The following is a 24,469-nucleotide window of genomic DNA, read 5'->3' as shown; positions in this document are numbered from 1 at the left end:
GGTACTTTAAAATAAACCCTGCACTTACTGCTATATATATATGAGACAGTTGTTACTAGGTAACCACATTCACCTTGAGCCATATATATTTTTTAGCTGTGCAAGCCGTGTCTGTTTCCCACTGATACCACCCTGGATCAGCATTTTTCGACCTCCAGCGAGAGGTAAGATTTTTTTCCCTGCATATAATAAACGTTTTTTCATGCCTTTTTAAACGGGGACATGTTTAGCTTCAACCTCCCTTTGCTTCTCTCGTTCTCTGTTATTTGCAACAGGACCATACAGAGACCAGCCCATGCGGCTAGCAGATCTCAAATTTAGCGCCTGTGAAATCTATTAACCCATAGGTAAGCTATGTGCTTTTTGATTTTACATCAACCACACGTGATTCACTCAAACTAAATAATTTTGGCTCAGACACCCCCCTCACTGTAGTCTCCTTCCCCTGCAGCACAGACGTCAATCTACACAGAACTCCGTCTTGATGAAGGCCGTGTTAAAGATGAGGTACACCTAGCCCATCTAGAAACGGCTGAAACACCTGGTGTAGACGCACTACTCCCCCCAAAACTACAGCACATTAATGCTGTTTACGCAAGAAAAATAATTGTGTACCCACCATTGTTCTATGTGTTTTCCACAAATGTTGACTTGAATATGTACACTGCAATATGTGAATTTCTTGGCAAATCCTAATAGGAGTTGGGTTTGTTACACACACACAATTTGGAGATTGTCCCAAAAAATGTTTTTTTGGCACTGTGTGTTGTAAATAATTTTTTGTCTGATTGTTCTGTTTTAGCAAACCATTTTGATGTCTTAATTTCTCTAAATGTTGGATTTATGTCTTTTTGCACACAACTTTAATATAAAGAAAATGAGATTTATCTCTACAACATACTATTGAAGAGTGATTCCTTCCTTAGCAATGCAGAGTTTGATAATACATGTGGAGGTGTTGTTCTGAGACTAGCATCCTTGGACCTATTCATTTGTATCTTTTGTTTTCCTGTTTTGAATGAATCCATGTCTGTTCTGGGTGTATGAGGCCGGGGAGGTGTACCTCCAGACATGACACCAGAATTCTTATGAAGATCTTTGCGTCCACATTGAGTAAAGATATGGGCCTATACGAGGCGCAATCTGCCTGATCTTTGCCCTGCTTAGGGGTCACTGTTATGAGCACCTCCCAGAAGGCCCAGGGCATGTCTTCGGCCTGCTTTATGGAGTTTAGGACCTTCGCCAGTGGCCCTGCTATGGTGTCTTGAAACTGCTTATAGAAGCCTGCTATGTAGCCATCTTCCCTGTGTGCCTTTCCCGTTTTCAGCTGGCCTATTGCTCTCTTAACCTCTTCTCGTGTTATTTCTACTTCAAGCATGGGTTTTTCCCTCTGTTATGTTATCGGAACTTGTTGAGCGCATGTACGCCCAAAGGCATCATGGCGTTGGTGGCATAAAGGAGGTTTCAATAGAAGTACGCATTTAGAATAATATAGTTTTCAGTATTCGCCGAAAGGCAATGTGATCGGCAGTCCTCCACAAAACAAGGGGAAGGTCGTTCCAGGCTTTGGCGGCCACAACTGAGAAGGCACACCCCCCAGAGTGGGCCAGCCTAAACCAAGGGACGGCTATCAGGAGGGCTGACTGGGAGCGGAGAGAGCGAGTTGGGGAGTAGTGCACAAATTTGGCTTGCAGATATTCTGCTCCAATACCATAAAAGGTATGATGGACAAATCACATGGACTTGAACATAATCCGAGCTGCAACGGTGAGCAAATGCAGTTACCTCAACAGAGGAGATTTGCATTCCAAACGGAGGGCCGGAAGATGGATCTAGCCACTGCGTTCTGGAGACGTTGTAACCGCTTAAACATGTAGAGAGGCTGCCCTAGGTAGAGTGAATTACAATAGTCCAATACACTCAATACTAGGATGGTGACCACCGGGGCTTGGCAGACTCTGAATAAAAGGGAGGACCTGGAGTTTAAAATGGCCAGTCTTGCAGACCGCTGCCCCCTGCTCATCCATGGCCAGGGAGGCAGTGATTTTTAACTCCTACATTTCTGACCGACAGGACAGGCGTAGGGAGGGTGGCCAAGAGAAGAGGGCCAAACGTCACCTGTCCAGAACAAGTGGGGGGGGGGAAAGTAGTGCCTACAACCAAAACCTCAGTTTTGGTAGCGTTAAGCTTTGGCCAATTGGATGTCATCCATTCTCCTAGCTCCTCCAAGACGTTTCCTCAGTCGAGCAGCTGTCTCACTCAGTCAGGTCCAAATGGACCAAAATCTGGGTGTCATCTGCATAAGAATAATAGTGGAACCCATGTGACTGGAGAAGGACCAGAAGGAGTCTAATATACATATCAAACAGGATGGGAGATAACGCTGATCCTAGAGGAACCCCACATACAAGTGAGATAGGAGCAGAGGGAGAGAGACCGACTGAGAGCAGAGGTGGGGGATGGGGAGCCTGTCCAAATATTCCTTGTTCTCCCTTCCTTGGTGATGCACTGGTTGGGTGTATAGTGCTTCCTAGAAGTTTGCAAAACGGTCTGGGATGTGGTCCTCGGATCAGAGTGTCATCCCATTCTCGTCCCTCAACTGGTGAACGAACCTTCCTGTCACCCTCCCCTACATTCCTTGACTCAATTGACTCGATTAGCCAGCAGTGTCCCCACCCGATTCCGCGCTTCATAGAACTTTAGTTTGGTGTATCTCAGCTTCTTTGCCACTTCCCCCTATCAGGAGCGAGTGCAATTCTTGCCTCTTGTCCCACATTGTACCCAGTAATCCTGCCCTATCTTCTCCCAGTCTTGTCTGCCTTGTCCTCATGTCCTTGACTGTCGCCTTTGCCGCCTCCCAAATCGTCTTTGAGCTCGTCTCCCCTGTGTCATTTACTACAAAGTACTGCGTGATTTCCGTTTGGAGGAAGTCCATAAATACTGGGTCTCTAAGGAGGCTGTCGTTGCATCTCCAGCGTGGGCCTCCCTTCCTCCAACCACCAGTCTGTTGTAACCATCTCATGGTCCGACGATGTCACTGTTTCCACCTTTGGTGATGACACTGTGGCCTCTTGTTAATTTGGAACCAGTAGGTCGATCCTGGTATAGGTGTGGTGTGGGGGGGAGAAGAAGGTATACCATCACGCCTGGGGGAACTTGCATATATCCAGAAGTGGTCTTTCAGCAGTTGGGCGAATGCTTCATGTTTCTTTCCTTTTACTTTGGTCTTGTTTCCCCCGCCAACCACCAGTCCACTGCCGGATCCGCTATCAGGTTGAAGTCCCCTCCCACCATTAGCATGCCCCTGTCCCCACTCTTCCAGTTCCAAGAATACCTTGCACAGTTTGGCAAACTGGTGTACGTTAGGTGCATATAAGGAGGCTAGGTTGATTAAACGCCCTTCAACCCGCCCCTTGACTGCCACTAGCCTACCACCAAAGCCCCTCTTAACCTGCACCTCTCTCGGTCGCATAGTTCTTGATGGGACAATTCCCCACACCCTCCTTTTTTTGCTTGTCTTATGTGAGGCCCGGTGGGTCTGTACCACTGCTAGTCCCTTGAGGGGAGGCTTGTCCCCTGCCTGTAGTGTGTTCCCTGTAGGAATAGCAAAGCTACGTTGGCTTTGTAGAGCATATTCAACGTGAGTGATCTTTTGCTCGGTGAGTGAACCCCTTTAAGTTTAGCGTTGCAACTTTCCAGTTCACAATCTCCCCTTCTTCGCGTTCTCTGTGTGCTCCTAACCATGGTTTGACATGTCATCCGAATTTGGTTGTGGAGTTTTATTGCATTTCTCCCTCCCTTCCATCTCCTTATCCCTCCAATTCCCCTCTATCGATGTGAGTTCTACTTGTGCTGCTAATTACCTTGTTTCTCTGCCCTGCCGCCTTCCCCCCTCCCTACTCCACCTTTCCTTGTTGAGGCGTTTGGCCTCCCGTTCTGGTGTGTCCAGGCGTTTTGGCCAAACCACCAAGGTGGTGGTCTCTGTCCTATTCTTTCTTTCACCATATTTTTAAACTTCTCCCAAAAGTGTATCCTTATCGCGCTGCCTAACCCTCTTTCCCCTTGTTGTTTGTCTGGTGTAGGCCCCCTCTATCCTATTCCCCACCCCCCTTGATACCAGGCCTGTATTTTGCAGATGTCTCCCTCACCCCGCAGAACAACTCAAACCGCAACATGGCAACGGCCTCCTGGTTTGATCAATTGACATCTAAGCAACTCATATCTCAGGTCGTCTCCTGTCAGGGAGGTGGGGTGTTTCTGAAATTTCCGTGTCCCCTGTGTTTTGCACCTTCTGTGGTCTGTCTTTGGGACCCAAGTCCACGTCTTTTGGATGGGTCAAACGCCTCCTCCATCCCCCTGTTTATCCTGGGGTTGACTTACTAAGTCCTCTGTGGCCCTCTTCATATCTTCCTCGTGCACCAACTGATATCTCTCTCCCACGAGTTCAAATATGAGTGCAAAGGGGTATCGCCATCTGTATCGCACCCCTTTTTCATGGACCCACTGTGTTGGGGGGGCCACATTTCTTGCATCTGAGGGTTTGCGCTGAGAGGTCCTGGAAGATAGTCACTTTAGAGTTCTCGTAGTTAATGACCTCCCATTCCTCTTGCTTTGTCCAAGATATCTATCTTGTCTCGGTAATAGTGCAGCTTTGCAAGCACCAATCGGGGTCCCCTGGTACCTCCTCCTTCCCTGTGGACCCAGTCTATGGCCACTTGTTCGCCTTCTTTGGCCCCTTGGACCAGCCCCATTATTTCCTGCATTTTTCTTTCAAGTCCAGACATGGTTTCCCCCTCTTTTTCTTCCAGTCCAAAAAAGCAGAGGTTGTTGCGTCTCTCTTGGTTCTCTTTATTGTCCACTTTAAGCCCTAGGTTCTACTTTCTCCTTTCAATGTCCCGGAGGCGCACCTCTGTTTGGTATTCCAGCACTCCTGACAAGGTTTGATTTGCTTCCACCTCCTCCAGTTGTTCTTCCAAGGTGATTACCTTTGTGGATAAGTCTGCCACTTTCGCCCCAATGTCTGTGCGCATTCCGCGGATCTCCTCTAGTATCATTTGGATGTCACTTTTTATGGTCCCTATTTTCGTGGTGCATGGGTGGGGTCCTCTCTCCACCTGTGCTGCCGCCATGACACCCTTCATCTGAGTACTGGAACTTCGAGAGCTATTTCCAGCTCATTCACTTGGTGGGGGGGAGGGTCTAGTGTTGCTGAGTTTCTTCTATGGTGTTTTCCCCCTTGCTTTTCTTTCTTTTCCCTGTGTCCCGGGTGGTTCACTTATCGCACCGGGGTGTGGTGGGGTTTAGGGCGACCTTCTCTCTCTGCTCCGTTTCTGGTGTCCTCCTTCCGGCACTTTCACTGGCTTCTGACCGGTACCAGCCTCACCACGTTGCCAGTTGGCATTACTTGTGTCTGCTGGGGGGAGGGGTGTCTCTCTCTCCTCCTGGCCTTTCCTTGCCGCCTGTTACTTTCCCCTGGGCTACCTCTCTGGCTTCACTGCTGGAGACCTGGGTGGCACCGGGGCCAACTGTGTCCCCACTGCCCACTTGAGGGCTACAGCCAGGAATGCATGTTGCTTCGCAGTGCTTTGCCTCTGGCAGATCTGTAGCTGCACGTTGTATGCTTCTCCTGGTGCTCCCGCTATGTCCCTGTGTCTCTCTGCCTCTCTGCTCTGATTCTCCCAGTGTTCTGAGGCAGGCCTCGTCTTAATCAGGCCTTCGTGTCCTGTGGGTGCGTGGGGGGGGGTGCGTCCCTCTCCTGCTCCTCTGACTTTTCCCACTCGGGTCCGCACTGCTGCTGCTCGTCAGTGGCGCGGGGGGGGGGAACCGCACAGGCTCCCTCCACCGCTGTGGCTCCTCCCAGCAGGGGGACTCACCTCTGTGACTCTGAGTTACTGTACCACTGTTGGCCCGGCTCCCAGCCTTCTCTCCGTCTGCCAGGCCGGCTGCCTCTTCTGGAGCGTCTCCAGAGGGTGCCGGGCTCTGTCACTCAGTCAGGGTGTGCCGCTGCTGTTCTGCTGCCCGGGCACCCTTATGACATGGGCCCCGGGTTTCATAATCCACAACAAAATCCCTTCTGTGGGACAGGGATTGGAGCAAGCTAATCAGAATCTATCTTGCCTTGCCTGCGCCCCCTGGTGGCCTCCCAATACTAAACATTTTTAAACTATATGGACCACTCCTAATGTGGGAGGTGCTGGTGTATTAAATGTCGTAAACTTCTTTTCATGCAGAAATGCAATTTAATATTTCCTGATAACAGATGAGTCTGATTCTAAAGTCTCATCTATAGCTATAGAGCTAGGATTCCTTTGCTCACGTTCTAAACTCGTACACATTTTGGTGAACAAAGGCACTAAATCCTCTTCCAAGTCCTTTTGACCTTTGCTCCACATTTGTCCTTCTTACTTCGGAACCTTGTTGTCTTTGCTCTCAATAGACAATCTTTCGCAAGGGAAGTAATCTGGTATTTTTGCTGAAGGATTCTTTTGGCTTCTGTCAACGATTGGGCTTTTTGAAATTTTCAGTGACGATGGTAGTCTGCATCTGTAATGGATTCCCAGCTTCCTAAATTTCCCCAGCCAATACTGCATTATTATCGCTAGTAGTCTATTTTTTCATTGGCGACTGGCTTTTGCTTCTAAGATTGTAAATCGAATCCATATTTGTTGATTTTACCTTGATCCGTCGCAGACGGAGGAGGGCCTGGAGTTCTGCAGGACTGCATTTTCCTGCAGCACTTTGGGCGGTATTCAGAAAACAGCTTCAAAAAGCGTGAATACATATAAAGTCCCCCAACAACACCAGGAGACAACATTCACTGCCTCCTCACAACTCCAAACTCAGCAGCTAGTGCAAAACTGCACTTTCCCACACTTTGCCATATCTTTGTCGCCTTGCAATCCATACTAGATCAAAAAAGCCAAAGAATCCACTTCTGTAATTGGAGAAACTCAAAATAAGAGACGCACTTGAGGTAGTTTGTGTGTGACAACCATCAGCTTTTCAGTATGTGTGTCCTTGTTTCTGGTACCCTGGTATTGGATCTCTCCTGTGCCTGCAATTTTTTTAAAGACATTTTCAGACCAGCCATTGGAGAATGCATTTTTGCAACAACATAAAAAAGGATCACTGTAACATGACACCTAGCACACACCACAGCTTTCCCTTTTGATGGAGATGGGAAAGAGATTAAAACACTAATTCTATAGGTAAAAAAAAAAGAAAATATGAACAAAGATCAAAGTCAGTCAAAAGACACCATGACTGAAAGGTTGCCTTGTAAGATAGCATAGTTTTGGTTGCCAGCGACTTGCCAATTGGCTTCCTGAATATGGAGCTCCAGTCCCCTCAAGTGTGCTGGAAATGCTATCTGGTGATCCACCGAAGGGTGGATGCAGTAACCTGAACTTTGTATTTTGAAAATAAACAAAGCATCAACCACATATTTCTTCAATCATTGCATGTGTTTTGCTTTAAATAGCTATTGTCATTGAAACAGCTGAGAGTAATGAAGTTTCAATAAGCACAGGACCAGTCGCCCTCTGACCTGACTTGCCTCAAAGGAGCATCAATAAACAACCACCCTCCTAACTTGACGTCTGTCCGTCATTTTCCTGACCTGAGTCTTTATTTATTACACTGGCAGCTAGCTTCACAAGATCCAACAGCAACAAAAAAACACTGTGTGGGGGCAGCAAACCTGACCTCCTATTTTACACATGGGCGGTGGATATATCTACTCCAAGGCGAAGCAGGCTGCACACTGCTCCAGCGATCAGCTTACACCCACGGGCACCACCTGCAAGCATCCAGCTCCCGTGGTGTCCTTGAGGTCTCCATCTGGTCACACGTCTCTAAAATAAGCTACACAGGACCAGACCTTCAGTAACCTGCAACACCTCCATAAAAAATGTGCAAAACTGGAGCAGATGGCCAGTAACCTACCTGCTGCATCACTCTACTGATTGTCAGCAACTGGATGCCTCTGCATTCCTGGCCCTGTTTTTTCATCCACAGCTTGTGCCGGGCAGGCATCCTCATGCAGTCAGTGGGCAAGCCAGGAGTGGGATGGTGGCACAAGAAAAAGTTTAAGGCGCTGCAAGGTTGCTACCACGTAAACTAACACCAGCCTTTGCGTCAGGTGACTCTTTATTTGCTGGTCTGCTGTGTCCTTCCCCCGCTCTTAGAGCAGTGTGAGCTCTCCACAATCTCAGTGCTTAGTGCTTTACGCCATGGGCCTCGCCCCCTGGTGTGCATCTTTAAGCTTGGCCCCAACACATTCCCTGCATGCATTCCATTTGCCATCAGTTGCTTTTCTCTAACCGCTTCACAACACCAAGTCAAAGAAGGGCTTCTTTGAGCATAGCAACGGACCATGCAACTTTTTCGCTGCATGCTTGATGCTCTCCTAGTGTTTTCCTCTGACACGTTTCTGCACTCCTAGGGTAATGACAAAAAAGGGCTGCCTCTGACAAGCCTGATTCCATCCTTTATGCAGCCAGTGTCTCTGTACCAAGTAGCATACTTGGAATAAACGTGCCCAAGAAACTTACCTGCTGGCTCTGGTGTGGTCTGTGAGCCTGAGAACCCATCACTTCACTGGCAACGAAGATGCTGTAGCTGGTGTGGAGGGGGTGGCAAGAAATCAGGACACTGCCCTCCAAGAGCAACATCCCATCCAAATGGTGCCAGTTTCCCCTGCACCCAGGAAGAATCGGTCCAGGGCACTCCAGTAAGTAAACCAGGCATTGCTGGAGAAAGTGTGGGTGTGCAGTCATATTTTCGAATGTAATATTTTCGAAAGTCATAATGTCGAAAATATTAATTCGAAAATAATGTCAAATACAAAAATTTGATACTAGAGTATTTATATATATTTTATTAGGCATGTTTGATTTTTTTAAGCATTAACATTGTAACATACGTTTAATAATAATTATATAAACATTTCAATAGGTATATTGCTAGAGTAGTTTCTATAATAACTGTAGTTTAAATAAATATTTAACAGTATTAATAAATAAATACTATATAGGTAGCAGTCTTTTTTAACTTTGAACAATCAGTTTACGTTTTCTCCACTAGATGGTGCTATTGTATTACATAAGGGAATGTGCATTTTGTTGATATTTATCGATTTGTACGTAAGGTTGCGTAAGTCTACGTATGCGTGGGCGCCATTTTTAAAGTCCATTCTGGAAGCGTTTCCGTCGCGTTCAGGTCTCCGTGTCTTCGTTCCTGGTTTTTTTAGGATTTTTTTTTTTTTACTGGATGTCATGGATGTAATGGATTTTTTTTCAGATCTATGGACTTTTTTTGTTGGATTGTGGATTTTTTTCCTGGGCTTTGTTGGATTTTTACCTTTTTTTTCTTCGGTGGATTTAACCGTTTTTGACTGCAGATTTGAACTTTTCTTGGATGTTATTTTTTATTTTCCTATGGATTGCCTTCTGTAATTTGGGATCCTTGGATTTGTTTGGTGTTTTTGGCTACTGGTGGAATTTGCCATGGCGGATCGTTGATTCTACAAAAACGTGAGTATTTTTAACACTTTACATTATATGCTATAGAATCCAGGTAGTTTTCTTTGTCATCTTGGTTAAATTTATGTACTATTTGGTCAGGTTTCTGCTCGTAGTCTCTGTATTTCTTCCTTTTTAATTCGGTGTTAGCAAGTGAAATTGTTTGTGAGAGACGAAATTCTTGATGGGATTGTTCATTTTGTAATTCTTTTAAAAAAATGCCATAAATTTGGGTTTTTTGTGTTGAAATGTTTATTAATTTGGCTATGCCATCCTTCCAATGCATTATTTGTTCGTGGACTCCCCTCTAATGTGGCTTGGTAGCAATTCCATAATTTTACACTATATTTGGGCCTTCGTCTTGACCCACTCCTAGTTAATTGTCCTGAACAAGTGTTCTCCATGTAATCTAACAAGTCAGAATTTTCCTCCTCCATGATTTTTAAAATAGTCACTCTCTATTAAATGTTCGTAGAAATTTATAACTAGATCCTCCTTAACAAATGCCAATCCGAAAAGTTTTTTTATGTTATGTTGATAACTACTGTCCTCCGTGTATTTTGTGCTTAGTCCCAGTTTTTATAATTTCTTCCATATGGCTTGAGTAAAATGAAAAAAAACACCCTTGCATTTTTGTATCTGTATATATTGCAGAAAATGCCTCAATTTGTGCTAATTCGAAATCCATGATTATATTTGTGGGTTTTGAATCTGGTACAGTGTCCTTAATTTTGTTAAACACGATTTTGTAAGTTTCTTCGCTTTTCTTGGGAATTAATACCTAAAGAAGTGGTATGAGTCTGTTATTTATTGATCCATGTACTGTAAAAAATTGTTGGAAGGGTCGGGGGCATGCCTTGAATGTTGCGTCACTTTGCCATATTTCGCTTTGACTCAGTTGCTGGAAATTGGTCGCCATTGAAAATATTAATATTTTTTCGTCTCTCCTTTCTATGGTAGCATGGTGGAAATGTTCTCCTTTTTCAGTTAATTTAAAGACTTCTGATATGGTTACATCGTTGTATATCATAGGTGCTGGTGGGAGATTTTCTTTCTGTTGTTTTCTTCGGTTTACTGTTCGCTGCATCTGTTTTTCACCAGGCATTTGTGCTGATATGTGTAAAGGTAACTTGTCACATACTGTCGATATTACTGAACCGCTTGTTTGACCTGGGTTTTCTACTGCCTTTCTTTTTAGCTCATGAAGAGTTTTGTTTATTCTATTTGTTTTATCCGGAAGATGGTTGTGCTCTCCTTTTATTTTTATATTTGAAGATTCACTTATCACCCGTGCGGTATATTTTGTTCTTCCATATTCAGTGCACTTCCAGTATGTGTGTTAATTTTTTTCTGATTCCTTATTGTAAATGTATCCTTTGTAAACCAGTTGTTTTCCTCCCTTTTGTGAAGTTTTATCCAAATGTTCTGTCATTTTCAATCTAAAACAACGGAAAAAAATGGATCACTATTTTTGTTACACACTAATACTAATATATTTTACGAATTCAATATCTAGTTTCATATTTGTTATGGTAATATTACCTGTTTTTGCCTGAAGTAGCTGTATTGAATGCACTGTAGTCCGCTCTGACGTTTGGTTCTGTCAGGTAATGACGGTTTTTCACAACTGTCATCTGTTCCTTGGTATTTAGGCAAGGTTCTTTACTCATGGGTGTCACCTATTTGTTTAACCCTTACTACTCTTCATTCTGTGGGGTTTTCGTTAGTCATAATGTATTTTATTTACAGATAGGCAAATGGTTATGTGTTGGGGGTGGTGGGGGGTTGACTCCAGGGGTTCGGGTGAGGGGGGGATTGGAGGGGAACCCCCCCCCCCCATAAAAACGTTACTATTGCTGACACTTTACATTGGTATGTTAGCATTGTTGGTCGACTTTCTTTTCGACATTTTTTTTTGAATAATTGTCTTTTTCTGTTATGTATACGTTTTCGACATATATTTATTTTCGAAAAAAAATTCGAAATTTTTGAATTTCAGCATTATGTTTTCAATATTATGACTATAAACCGAAAGTGTGTTCCTCGGATCCCAGCAGGCCGGGTGGTGCTGGAAAAGTGATTCAGCTCTGTTGCTGTGGGCGAGGTGAAGCTGTGCCAGGAGGAAGGGTTTACAGGTCGGGCAGCACTAACATAGCAGAGCGGACCGAGCCTTGGTTTGTTTGCCGGTGGCCGGGCGGCGCTGGCCAGGAGGAGCCACAGGGGATCAGCATCTTGGGGCACGGCAGTGCAGAGTGCCTGTGAGAATTGGCAGCTGCTTCAATCCGTGGCGTGAGGGACGGGAGAGGTGGTGGCGTGGCAACAAAGTGGCCTGAGACATGGCTGGTGCCGGAGTAATTATGGGGACAGAGGTGTTTGGCTGGTATTCTGATCGTGCCCTCTGGGTAACCTGTGTCAGAGCTTGTGTAAGTGCATCCCCAAAAGCCATTCCTGCTGTAGTAGGAGGTGGTGTTACCCATTGCCTCTTATTGAGATATTTCGTGGCTCACTTTCTTAACAACATGTTCCTAATACTGGTATGTCTGGCATGGGTGTAAGAAGTGGTTCTGCAATCAGGCCATGACCTGGGTGATGCCCTACATTGCCCTGCACCAAAGAAAGGGTCTGTTGTGGCTGCAAGCTACTTATGATTGTAATTTGTTACCTCTGCGTCAGGACCCCTAAGTAGAAACACATGCTACTCCTTCCTCCTGCTTGCTTTTGCCTTCTGTGGCAATGGAAAACATTTTTCCCTTGAGAGTAGACCCATCCTCCTGGGGTCTTCCAGGAACTGGCACTCCATGGGCCACATACTGTCTATGGCTTTTTGGTGGTCGTTCAACACTGTGGACAGAACCCACTGTCCTGATCACCCACCCGCACTGAGGAAGGGAACGATACTGCTGGTCGATTTCCCGATAAGCCAGAGAAAGATCCATTCCTGTGGTGTCCGTTTTGGTGCTCTAGGGTGCTGGAAATCTGGTAGTGTTGAGAAAGGCCACATTCTGGTGAAGGCCCTCTCAAATGACCCTGTGTCGCTTTACGGCACCTGCAAGACCCACCACCTGCGTCTATGAACACTGCCAATCATTAAACCTGTGTATCCCGTCACAGGTTAAAAGGAGGAGTGGGACACTGCACCACCTCCTTCCCTTAGCCCCCCACTGCACCATCAGCCTTATGCCTTGTCCACTTCTTACCAACCAAAAGTGCCATGGCAACTTATGTTTTTTAAATTTAGATTTATTTCTATAAATGTATATCTAGAAACACAACTCTGAGCTGGCACCACTTCTTGGTGTGATTTTACTATTGTTCCATGAAGTATATTTTTTCTTAACATGCTATGTGGTCTTGTTGCCAAAGAGTCCAACTTGCACAGTGGGACACAAATTACATTGTGATAGTTGCCCTTAGGTATGTCAACTCAAGGAATTGGAAGGACCTCATGTGTGATAACACAATAAAAATAAAGTGAAAAATAAATTTCAATAAATTTCACTAGCTTAGTATTTCTTCATAGTGATCATTCAGTTCATTGACAATGATTTGCAAAAAAAGTTCATAATAAAGTTTAATGCTATCCAGGTGTTTTGTTTTTCTAAAAAAGATTATTTAATACAAAAACAAAGGCAAGCGTCGTCATCCAATGCATTTCGGTCCTAAGACCATCTTCAGGGATATATATCTAAAAATAGTTTTTTTGTGCTGTATAAATAATGTGACCTTTTGGTACAGAACAAAGTTATCATCTATTTTGCAACGCCATGTGCCTAGATTCAGCCGATTTTGCATGTGTAGGTAGTGAATTATTTTGTAGTTCATCGACGTCACTAACAAACTGTTAAATGAAACCAATCCATGTTGTGCTCGCAGCCTTTGCCTCCAGATCAAATACATTTATTTGAAATGTCCTGCATAATTAACACAAATGATCCGTGGAGTGAGTTTTTCACATTAGCACCTTCTTTAGATTGAGGGCTACATAAATTGCTCACTTCTTGCTCCTTTTAAAAATCAATCCTATTTGTGTGGAATCTGTTAAAATTGCAGTTTGTGAAATTGTTAAACGTCTTTCTTAAGCAGTTCCTGTAGGAGATATTTCCTGGTACACGTATTAAATACGCCCAAGAAACGGTGCTTTGGGAATAGGATGATGATGTTAATTAGTATAGCCTGAAAAAGAGAAGACCAGGCTGTCCTTTTTAGTTTGGGCTATTAAGCTTTACCTATACACCATACTGCAATCGGTTAAGCACAGGTAGGTAGAAATGGCATATGAGGGACGCAAAGCTTGTAGGTGTTTGGTTATTTGCTCACACATTGACTGGCCATGGTTATGCTAATACCTGTGGCAATTCCCACCCAGTTCCTGCCCATCCTTGTCCAAAACACCTCACCATCGGAACTATTTGAACTTCCTTTAATCAAGCAATACCATCAAACTTTGTGCTGGAAGTGCATGCCAGTGTTTTTTCTAAGCAGTCTTCTGAGAGTTAATGACTTAATTGGAGTTGTAAACGCGCTACTGCCCTTCCAAGCCCTTCCATCACTAAAAAGCAATGATAACATCGTAATAAAACAGGCTGACAAGGGTGCGCAAATGTGGTCTTGGACCGTACTCCATATAAAGAAATGATGAATAATCTTCTACAAGAAAAATCTTCTAGTTGGTATCCACGTCGTGATCCACTTACGGAAATACATTTATTTCTTGATGTGACCCAGTTTGCTTTAGAACAACAATGGATTTGCAAGAAAGAATTTGAGTTTTTGAACACTGACAATCCCAGAGCTCCAAAGTTTTATGTCCTCCCCCAAAATACACAAAGCAATGGAAAATCCATCAGGGTGTCCTATTGTGGCAGGCTGTGGGTCAGTTCTGGAACCTCATTGTCAATATGTTTTATTTTTCCTTAAACCGATTAGTCGGAATACCCTTGACAGTACATCAGTCATTAATATTTTTGAAATTGTATCGTTTGATGGAGAGAATTAATTTCTGTTAACTCTTGAAATTACTTCACACTACACAAATATTCCCCAGGAAGAAGCTGTGGAGGTGGCCAGGGAATATTTTACAAATGGAGAATACCTGGATTAGGTGGCCAGGGAGTTTGTTGGTGAGTTACTAACCCTTAACCTAGAGAATAATTATTTCGAGTTTGAAGAAAAAGTTTATCTTCAAATTAGTGGGAAAGTGATGGGTGCTGCCTTTGCCCCAAGCAATACTATATATAGCCCACTTTGAGGAAGCCTTCATCTTTTCAGGGGATAATCCGTTTCGAGATCAGATGTGAGAGTGGCGCCATTACATTGATGATGTCATTATGATGAGCGTTGAGCACAGCATTTTAGTCTGACTTATATCGCAAACTCTCCGACTGCAGTACCCTCCTCCATTACTCACACTTCCATCCACATCACTTTACAGGAAAATCTTTCCTATGGACCATTTTTAAGGTTGCAAAACAACTGCATGCTTAGGGAGACAGGCTGATGCCTTGGGTAACCGGCTTTTGGAGAGAGGCTATCCTAAGTGACTTATTGTCCACTCCAAAAAAGAGCAAAAAATACCCCACGTGAAATAATTCCATCCGGCCAAAAGTTTACTGTGTGACTACATTTTGTCCCCACACTGAGAAAATCAAACCTTGTCAAAAAAGATTTACCCCTGATGCAACTTTGTATACCTGAAGTTGATAGACTAAGATTTACCCTCTGAAGGGCTACAAATTGGAAAGATCTGTTGGTACATTCTAAATATGTAATTAAAACTAATAAAGGAACATTGTGGAATTTAGAACCAGTTGTGGGCCACTACCCATGTGGCACTTGTAATGCTTGCAAGTTTATGGTACAGAATAAGCATTGGCACTTGCGGCCTATGACGAACTGCAGGCCGAGTAGGGTAATTTACTGCATGAGGTGCTCGTGTGAGCTCTTGTATGTGGAGCAGACTAGCAGAGCAGTCATGCTTAGAATACCAGAGCAGCGTTCTAGAATAAAATGCAAGGACTTGAGTGCTACATTTTGTGACTCAGTCATACAGTGGATTACCTATTTTGGTAGGTAATTGATGCCACAAACTCCTATCCCTGGCCTCAATGAGTCCTCTCAGCCCATACAAGTTGCCCTACACTCTGAATACTCATAAGGCCTAGTAGATTTGTCTTTATTCTCCAGTGTATTCATTGTTTTCTATCTCAGGTTGCCTCCCTGTTGCCCTCTGGGCACTTTGAAACACAATTTACTTGTTGTATAAGCGCCTAAAAAATGCACAATAAAATAAAAAAATACATGATTTGGCCTGCATGTAATGGGTAACCAGCACTCTTTATTCAAGTCTGTATTAAGCCTATGTTTGGCTGTATCTCTCTACTGATCTTCTGCACCAAAATTGTCTGTATGTAAGTGGGATTCCATTATTGCATGTATGGTGCACAATTTATACTATGAACATTATGGTCTTAGTCTGAACTTGTTTTATTAGTCGCCAAGGTCAATTGCTATGCGCCTTTTGATCACAAAATAGTTATTCCTACACTAGAGATTGCTGACATTTTTGGTGAATGTTTAAAAATTACTTGAAATTGGTGATCTATGCTACTTTAAACAAATGCCATTCATTTGTTTCCATTAAGTTTTTATTAGCAGTATTCAAATTGACAGTTTCAACAATAACAGAACCCCCCCGCCCCCACCCCGCTCTCCCTCCGGAAGGTCTAGAGCAGCTTTTGGAAGTCTTTGGTGTTGGGCTGGGGTTCCTCTCCCCTTCATCGTGTCCTCCAGCTCTTTGTGGGGTACACTGGGCACAGATTAGGCCAGGCTGTTTCTAAACAGACCTTGTCTAGGTGGATCATCCTCACTATTTTTGAATGGTATAGATTGGCAGGCAAAGACCCTCCTGAGGGCTTGCAGGCTCATTCCACCAGGGGCATGGCTACATCGACGGATGGGTGTCCCGGTAAAGAACATCTGTGATGCTGCAAATTGGTCTTCCATACACAAGTTTAAGCATTATTAACTGGAACTTTCTATGTTCAGGATGTTGCTTTTGGTAAGGCGGTCCTTTACGCTGCCATTTAATTGGGTATCTCTAAATTCTTCTCCCTCCTCCAATCATGGATACTGCTTTGACTTTGAGAGTCTGTCAAAGATGAGGAATACGCTGGAGGACACAATCCATTCGAAGAACAAGTTACTTACCAACTGGTAACGTTATTTCGACTGGATGTTCCTCCAACGGATTCCTCATCACCCTCCCAGCCTACCCCTCTGAACAACTTCCCGTGCTATTACAGCTTTCGTTCCAACAAGGCCCGGTACAGTCATAGCTGTGTAGTTATGGGCACATCAGCTACACAATCGGAGGGGGGAAAACATGAACTGAAGCTACGGGCGCCATGCGTGCTACTTATAACATCCGATGATGTCACCCTTGACAGAGGCCTTCTAGGGACATCGACTCGACACAATGCGCCCTCTGCCGAATAATTTCCGAAGCAGCCGAGCTGCAGACATTACATGTCAAAGATGATGAATACGTTGGCGGAACAGTCGAAAGAACGTTACCAGTTGGTAAGTAACTTGGTCTTTTAACAAGGAGGTGGAATAGGCTTTGCGTTACCAGAAACTGGGTAAAGCCGCAGGGCCCACCTGATACCGTTGGACATTTATCGAGAAGAACCATCAATTTGGATCCCGGTTATGTGCAGAGTCTTCAACACGGCTACCTAGTACCTGGAGGGAGGCCACAATATTTCCAGTGTTTATGAAAAAGGGAGTTAAGGAGCGACCCAAGAACTATCGCCCTATATCACTACTGGATTGTATTGGGAAAACCTTTGGCAAAGTCTTGCAAACAAAATTGCACAGGTGGGTGAATGACTCTGGCATTATTAGTAATGCACAGGCAGGGTTAAGAGTGGGTAGGGGAACTGTGGACCATTGTTTTCCATTGGTTTAATTATCCAAAAGTACTCCAAGTTGCTTAAAATGAAGTAGCATGTTATTTTTCTCGACCTGAAAACAGCGTTCGACTCGAGAAACCCAGTGGCAGGTCATAGAGAAGAGGAATGCTCCACAATATTTAGTAGAAGCAATTAAATTGCTTCACAACAAGACCTCAGCGTCAGTTCGCTATGGGGCAGGCTGGGAAAAAACCAAACCCTTAGATGTAAACAAGGGTGTTCGCCAAGAATGCGTCATGGCCCCACTCTTCTTTACTTTACATCCTGGAAATAGTGGATGCTTTGGAGATGGGCGCTTTGGGTGTGCCTAGAATCGCAACCACGAGGTGGCCTACTTTTGCTGACGATGCAGCAATACTTGCAACATCTTTGAAGGGTCTCAAATTAGCACATTGACACTTTTATGGGGAAATGCAAAGAACATGGGCTACAACTAAACGTCAGCAAAACTAAAGTTAAGGTTTTCAAGCCACCATTTACCAAGTCTTGTAAACTGAAAGTCGAGATAAAAGGTCGATAATTGGAGCAAGTTAGGCACTTCGATTACTTGGGGATCAGACTTGAAACCAAATACAGTGGGAGTATTTATTTTTAAATTTTTTTTAAATTTGTTTAGCCATGGAAGCAGGGCAATATCTCCGGCCATTGAGCTGTTTGATAAGCAAACCCTACCACCGGCATTGTATGGTGCCGAGATATGGGACTATCATCTACCAAACGGTTATCCTCAATCGCGAATTTTTTTATTTTTTAAGAAATTCTTGTTACTCCCAAAAAAGGCCCTGACTTTGCTGATTTATTTGGACCTGCAAACATGGCATGTAGCCGCACAGATTGCCCTAAAGCCAGCACTGTATTGGGTAAGAGTCTGGTCCTCTCCGGCCCTGTTTCCGTATAGAGATGCACTTGGAGACTTTGTGAAGCTGGATGGTGTTGCCAAATGTGGGTGGGTGCCTCATGTGAAAAATGTTAATTGGGTTGAATGCAGGATCTTTTTGGTTTAATCCCATAGAATGTCGACATGCTTCCAAAGCCGACCAAAGCCGACCTTAAAGCAAAGGCTAAGGCTGTTAACTTGGTCAAATTGTAGTCCACAGGCCGAGCCTTGAAGAATGGTCCGAAATGTTTACCTTTTAACATGATGGGGAATTGTAAACATATCTTATCTTGGATGGGATTCATCCGCCCTACGAGCATTCACTTTATATACGTTTTAGATGCCTTTTGGCCTGTGTCAAATTCTGGCGAATGTCCCCTTTGTAGATTGTCAAATGAAACTTTATTGCACTTTGTTCATTTGTCCCATCTCACTTTCTATGAGATGTTGGTACCTGAGACCCATTTTGGTGGAGTCGAGGGTAAGACCTGCACGAGATGCAATGCAGTTTTTAACTTGCTCAATGGACTGCAAAGTTATTTTCTCTACAGCCAGATATGTGCATTGCGTTTGGCTCTTAAGAAGAAGATTGCTGAGCAATGTGTGATTTATTTGTTAGGTAACCTTGTGAGGCTGCGAGCACGCTCTCATCATAGAGGGTACCCTTATGAGGAGGTACCAATTCCATGAGGCTTTACAAAAATGTATATCAAATTGTTCTTTCAAGTGTTACAGTATGTGTGTTTTAATCCTATTTATTCTTTTTGTAAAAATTGATTTATGGTGCTGAATTTTGCTAAAGGTCAACACGAATAAAGCTTTTAAAATGAAAATGAGATACCATTTGCGATTTACATTGCAGCCTCCTGCTTGGCATACCGCTCCGTCACTAGTAAATCTTATTTTCTGTTGAATTAATTTGCTGCCTTAAATTCTCAGAATAGGCCTCACAATGTCGTCTTTTCTTTTCTCAGGTGCTACACTCTCAAGCAAGGCATTATGACATCCGGATAGCTTGTATTCATTATCTCAGAAACAACAGAAGCATGTTTGAAGCAGTAAGTGTCATTTGCTCCTCCTCACCCGCCAGTCCAATGTAATGCTTCTTTCTCTTTTATTGTTTACATAAAATCTCTTGCAAAACAGAGTTTTCGTCACTTCTGTTTCCACAGTCACTCAAAAGGTGCTCATTTGTGGAGTTGGGTCCTCTATTTTTGCCTTCCAGACAGAAGTCCACTCTTTCAAAGAAGTCCACTACCAGCTTAATGACCTTCTCAGTAGAATCTGTCCCAGATAGTATTTTGTATCGTGGTATTGTTTGCTACATAGCTGCTAAGCATTGTGGATGAATTTGTAGGGTCATACAATCCCCAGCCTTACAGTGCAACATGTTTAACATATGTAATCTAGTAACAGTAATATGATTTGAAATGTGTGACAGAAATGTATTTCCTGTTGGAGAGAAGCTAAAAGGGGATGTGGCAGTTGGTTTATTTATTTTATATTTGTTAAGCGCACTAAACCCGGGGGCCATCAAGGTGCTGGATACATAAGTCAGGCAAAACAAGTTGCAATCCAACGTGAAATTAGGCATTAAGCATTAAACATTGCTAATGTTGCCCAGTCCATGGCCGTCTAACGGTGTACGTGGATCAAGCCACACTCTGTGTAAAAAGAAGAGTCTTCAGATATTTCCTGAAAGACCGGTAGGAGTGTTCTGATCTTAGTGTTGGCAATAGAGGATTCCAGTTTTTAGAGGCGATAACCGAGAAGCTCAAACCGCCAGATCTCCTCCTCATAAAGCTAGGGATTCTTAGTTGCTGGTACTAGTAGGAGCAGGTAGGTTTTGCCGATTGTGCTTTTGTTTGTTTTTGTGAGAGGTATCTAGGGGCAGTGTCCAACCGACATTTATGTGTAATGGCCATGGTTTTGAAGATAATTCTCTCTTGATCTGTAGCCAATGTGCATTGTTTCTAAAGGCAGAGATCCCATCCTGCTTAGGGATATTTAATGCAGCTCTTAAGGCATTATTTTGGATGACCTGTAGTTTCTTGATGTTTTGTGAGGGGAACCTGCAAAAAGTGATTAGTAGTCAAGCCTAGAACAAATAAGTGCACAGGCTAGCGTCATGTTGCTAACGGTGGAGAGAAATGGTCTGAGGGCGTTGATCAGCTTAGAGGTGTGTGCGGCTGATGATGCAATGGCATTAACCTGCCAGGTTAGTATGAGTGTATCCCTAGGGTCTTCAGAGATTTGGGGCATGGGATGGTGTTGCCTTCGATATGGAAAGATTCATAAGCTCGGTCTAATTTGTTGAGTGTGTAGTGTGGGCTGACCAGAAGGAGCTCTGTCTTGTCATCATTTAGGCAGAGAAGATAAGCCATCCAGGCTTGAATATTTTGAAAAATGATAAAGTAAGTCAGAGAAGTAGGTTCCTGTAAGAGGGAGAAGGATCTGCGTGCCGTCTGCATAATTTGTGTAGGATATGCCTGAGGCATCCAGCAGGTCAAATAGGGGCTTGGCGAAGATATTGTAAAGAGTAGGGGCGATGTATGATCCTTGTGGGACACCCCATGGGACTGGGGCAGGGGGAGCCGAGGCTGAGAAGACCCTTGTGGATGTATCTGACGGGAAGGAGGAAATCCAAGAGATAGCCTCAGGTGAAAAGTGCACTGCTGTACCGAGGTGTTGGCAGAGGACTTGGTGATCCACCAAGTCAAAGGTGGCCGACCAGTCAAGCAGTTGGAGGAGGCATGAATAATAGTAGTAATCAAGGTTGTGAGTGATTCAGCGCATTCTTTAATAACTAAGGCTCGGCAGATGTCCCATTGGCAGCGGGAGGGTTTGAGTCTTAATAATCTGATAGACCTCAGTTTCTGATACTAGATCAGTGTGAAAGAAGGGCACAGTTTGTCTCACAGTTGTGGGTTCACTATAAATTGGGGCTGGGCTGACAGTTTTCAGTAGGTTTAGTTTAGTCGGGATCTTCTGGAGAATTCCCTAGCGGGGCGTTTTAAATATTGGAACACCAGGCGCTCTCTTTGAATCAAGTTGTCGGGGGCGATATTGGCGATTTCAGTTCACTCAGGATTGCGCAGAGCTCATGGGAACTAGATTTTGCATTTGTAATTCTGTTATTTTTTTTCAAGAAGTATCTCTTTTTTGTAGGTTCTTGCTGTGGCTGAGAAGCTGACTGTTGGCTTTGGATGGATTGTTCAACCATTTGGTTTCAGCCTCCTGTTTCAATAGTCATAGGGCTTCGGTTCGGCAGAGAACTAGGTGTTACAGTACAAGGATGGTTTAGGTTTGCGAAAGGTAAAGGGAGCCACTTTGTCAATAGCAAGCGTCAGAGTTTGGTTGTAAAGGACTACTAGGGAGGCCGGGTCTGTAGCAGAGATTTGTGACGGTGCTAGTTTGTCTAAGAGAGGCAATAAGGAGGTTTGGAATATTTTGCGAGTACTTCGGGTAGCTACGGCAGAATGTGTGGGGGTGATGTTAGTCAACGGTATGCTGAATTGGATGCTGTTGTGATCTGTCCATGGGCATGGTAGATTAGAGTTGACTGTGGTGTTACAGTTCGTTTCGGCTAGCCAGTCGAGGGTACCGCCTTTTTAGTGTCTAGGGTTAAGGGTATCATCACCTGCATGCCTTAAAAGTTGGCCTTGGAAGGGGGAGGGCATCGCCTGCCGACTCCTTGATTTATAAACCGTAGCAGGCCAATCGGTGGCCGGCGAGGGTGGGCTCTCGGCAGGGCCCTCTTCTGGTGTGTCGAACGACCGCAGCAGGGTGGCCATTTTCAAGTGGTTTTCTTCCATGTTGATGCTATGCCCTATGAGGCTTTCCTTAACCCCAGATGTTAAGGAGACGGCAGTGGCAGGTCGAGGTCTACTGGCTGTACAGACAAAGATCCTCCGGGGATGATGGAAGGAGATCGTAACACAGCTAGATTTTGAGGCAGGTGATATCTTTAGAGTCACCCATCAAGAATTAAAATGTTAGAATCTGAAAGAGGAGAACCAATTTGGAGAATGAGGCAACTTGGTAGAGATGGTACAACAAAATGAAGTTGGCAAGAGAGACGGAGGGGGGGGGGGGGAGAAACAGAGCAAGCACATTCCTCTAACATTGATCCAGGAGAGAATAGAGCATGTTTGAGTGAGTAGAAAATGCTTGAGAACTAAAATACATTATTTTGTGTGTGAAGTCTGCAGCCCATAAAAGCCAGCCTATTATGGCAAATTAACCAGACTATACAGCATCTTGTGGGTGGTAAAAGAAAGTAGCTGCAGACCCGCCCCCATGACTGTTTAGGGCATGCCCTAGTCAAAGTAATGTGACCTAGCACTCTGAGGAGAATGTTACTTATCCAGAAATTGTATCTGTTTAGCAACTGTAGGAATACCCAGAAAATGGTTAACATAGTCTCAGCTGGGCTTGCTTTGTCAAGGGTGGCATGAACAGAACCTCAGGGATTCATCTGTGGCTGTGGCCAATGAGGACAGAAGATACTGTAATTTTCTTTAACCCAAAGATCAGTGCGGATGGGGAAGAGAGTCATGGGACCTCCTGGCTGAGATCGGGTCCCTACGGAAGTGAAGCCAGCGCTTGCTATCGGAAGGAGCCAGCTGCTGGATTCATATGCAATGACTTGGTACTAGGGTCCCTTAGAAAGTCAACAGTGAACAGAGACAATAGTGAAATCGGGCCGAATCGGGGGAGATTGGTTCCAACGTGACCGGGGTATGTTTGAGAAAGGCGACATTTTGCTGAACTTGAAAGGGATTTCAGGAGAATCCAGAGCTGCTGAGAGAGAGCTATATGATGGACACAACAGAGAACTGATGCAGATGTTCCATCCAAACACAGGGTATGTCTAGTCGATCTGAGACCCCGGGTAGAACAGTCCCATGAAATCCACTTGACCACTACCCTAGATGAGTACTTTTTAGGAGCGTGGAGTACCCTTTTCATGGTACTCTACGCTCTGGTGAAGTGTCACTTCTGCATGCACTAATGACACTGTCTGCTGTTGCCCACTAGATGACATTGGCGCACCAGGTCAATCGGAATTACCTGGTAGTCCGTCTGTGGCAGCCTGCCATACAAGTCTGTTGGTGAAGTTTGTCTAAGAGTTTGGATCTAGAGGAGCTTTGAGGTGACTGTGTACTGCGGGAGTCGGCCTGCCTAGGGTTCGGAATGTTTGTTTTCTTTAAGCAGAGTTCACAGAGGAGGGGTCACAGAGCTGTAAGTAGTTGGCACCCAAGAAGGTATCTTTGTGGCCTAGAACTGGCGTTGTACAATAAAGTGCCTACATTACACCAGTCATTGTGACCAAATATTTCACATCAAACCCCTCAACCCCCACATATCTGCACTGCAACTTGCTGTATGATGTTTTTAGCTATGCGATCCAGGACTGCACAGGATTAATTAGATTTTGTAAATTTGTCTTGCTTTAGCATTGATAAATACTCAGATAAATGCTTCTCTATCAATGTATGTGTATTTGGAGTTTGTAAACTTGAACCCAAGTGTATGGCGGGCTTGGCAGACCAGGTTTCGGTGTTCAGGAAGAGAAGCATTTTGAGGGAATTTGAAAAATCAGCATATTGTTTGCAACAGCGATGTTTAATGGACTTCTGATGGCCGGACCTGGAGATGGGAGATGCCAAAGCTTTGGATTAGGCCTAACCGGTAAGGCTGGATGTGTCCATGGAGGGTGAAAGGCGTGCTGGATATGGCCATCTGAAGCAGTCTAAGTGGCACATACCAGACGTTGAGTGGGGCAGAGACTGAAAATCTCAGCTCACTAGGTTTCAAGCTTAATGGTTTCAGCCGAAAGCACTGAACAATAAGTACAGGTTAATTGTGGGGAGCAAGGGTCCAGAGAATAGGTGTCATCCGCCGCCACGGCAGTAGCCGAGATTGGCGGATACTTCCGCGTTGGAGTTGGCAACGCAGAGGTAGGGTGTTTTAGTCCCTTCTCTGTGTTATTGCTTGCGGCTCCATTGACGCAGCGCAGCGCTGCTGGGAGTATTTAATCCTCCTCCCCCCGGCTGGAAGTTGCGTTGCAACCCCTCTTGGATGTTTCCTGTTCCGGG

At 44.4% G+C, this 24,469-nt stretch overlaps 1 protein-coding gene across 1 annotated transcript in view; it reads left to right on the top strand.

The window, feature by feature from the left end:
• The window catches only part of OTUD4 (OTU deubiquitinase 4), a 1,503,132-nt gene that overhangs the window by 120,039 nt on the left and 1,358,624 nt on the right, over positions 1-24,469 (top strand). Inside the window, exon 2 of the mRNA XM_069631220.1 lies at positions 19,343-19,426. Within this exon, the coding sequence (XP_069487321.1) occupies positions 19,343-19,426 (84 nt within the window). The remainder of the gene's footprint in view (positions 1-19,342; positions 19,427-24,469) is intronic.

The sequence above is a fragment of the Ambystoma mexicanum genome, chromosome 6q, assembly GCF_040938575.1.
Source record: "Ambystoma mexicanum isolate Mex_15411 chromosome 6q, UKY_AmexF1_1, whole genome shotgun sequence".
Lineage (NCBI taxonomy): Eukaryota > Metazoa > Chordata > Amphibia > Caudata > Ambystomatidae > Ambystoma > Ambystoma mexicanum.
This window is presented reverse-complemented; position numbering and strand designations above follow the sequence as displayed.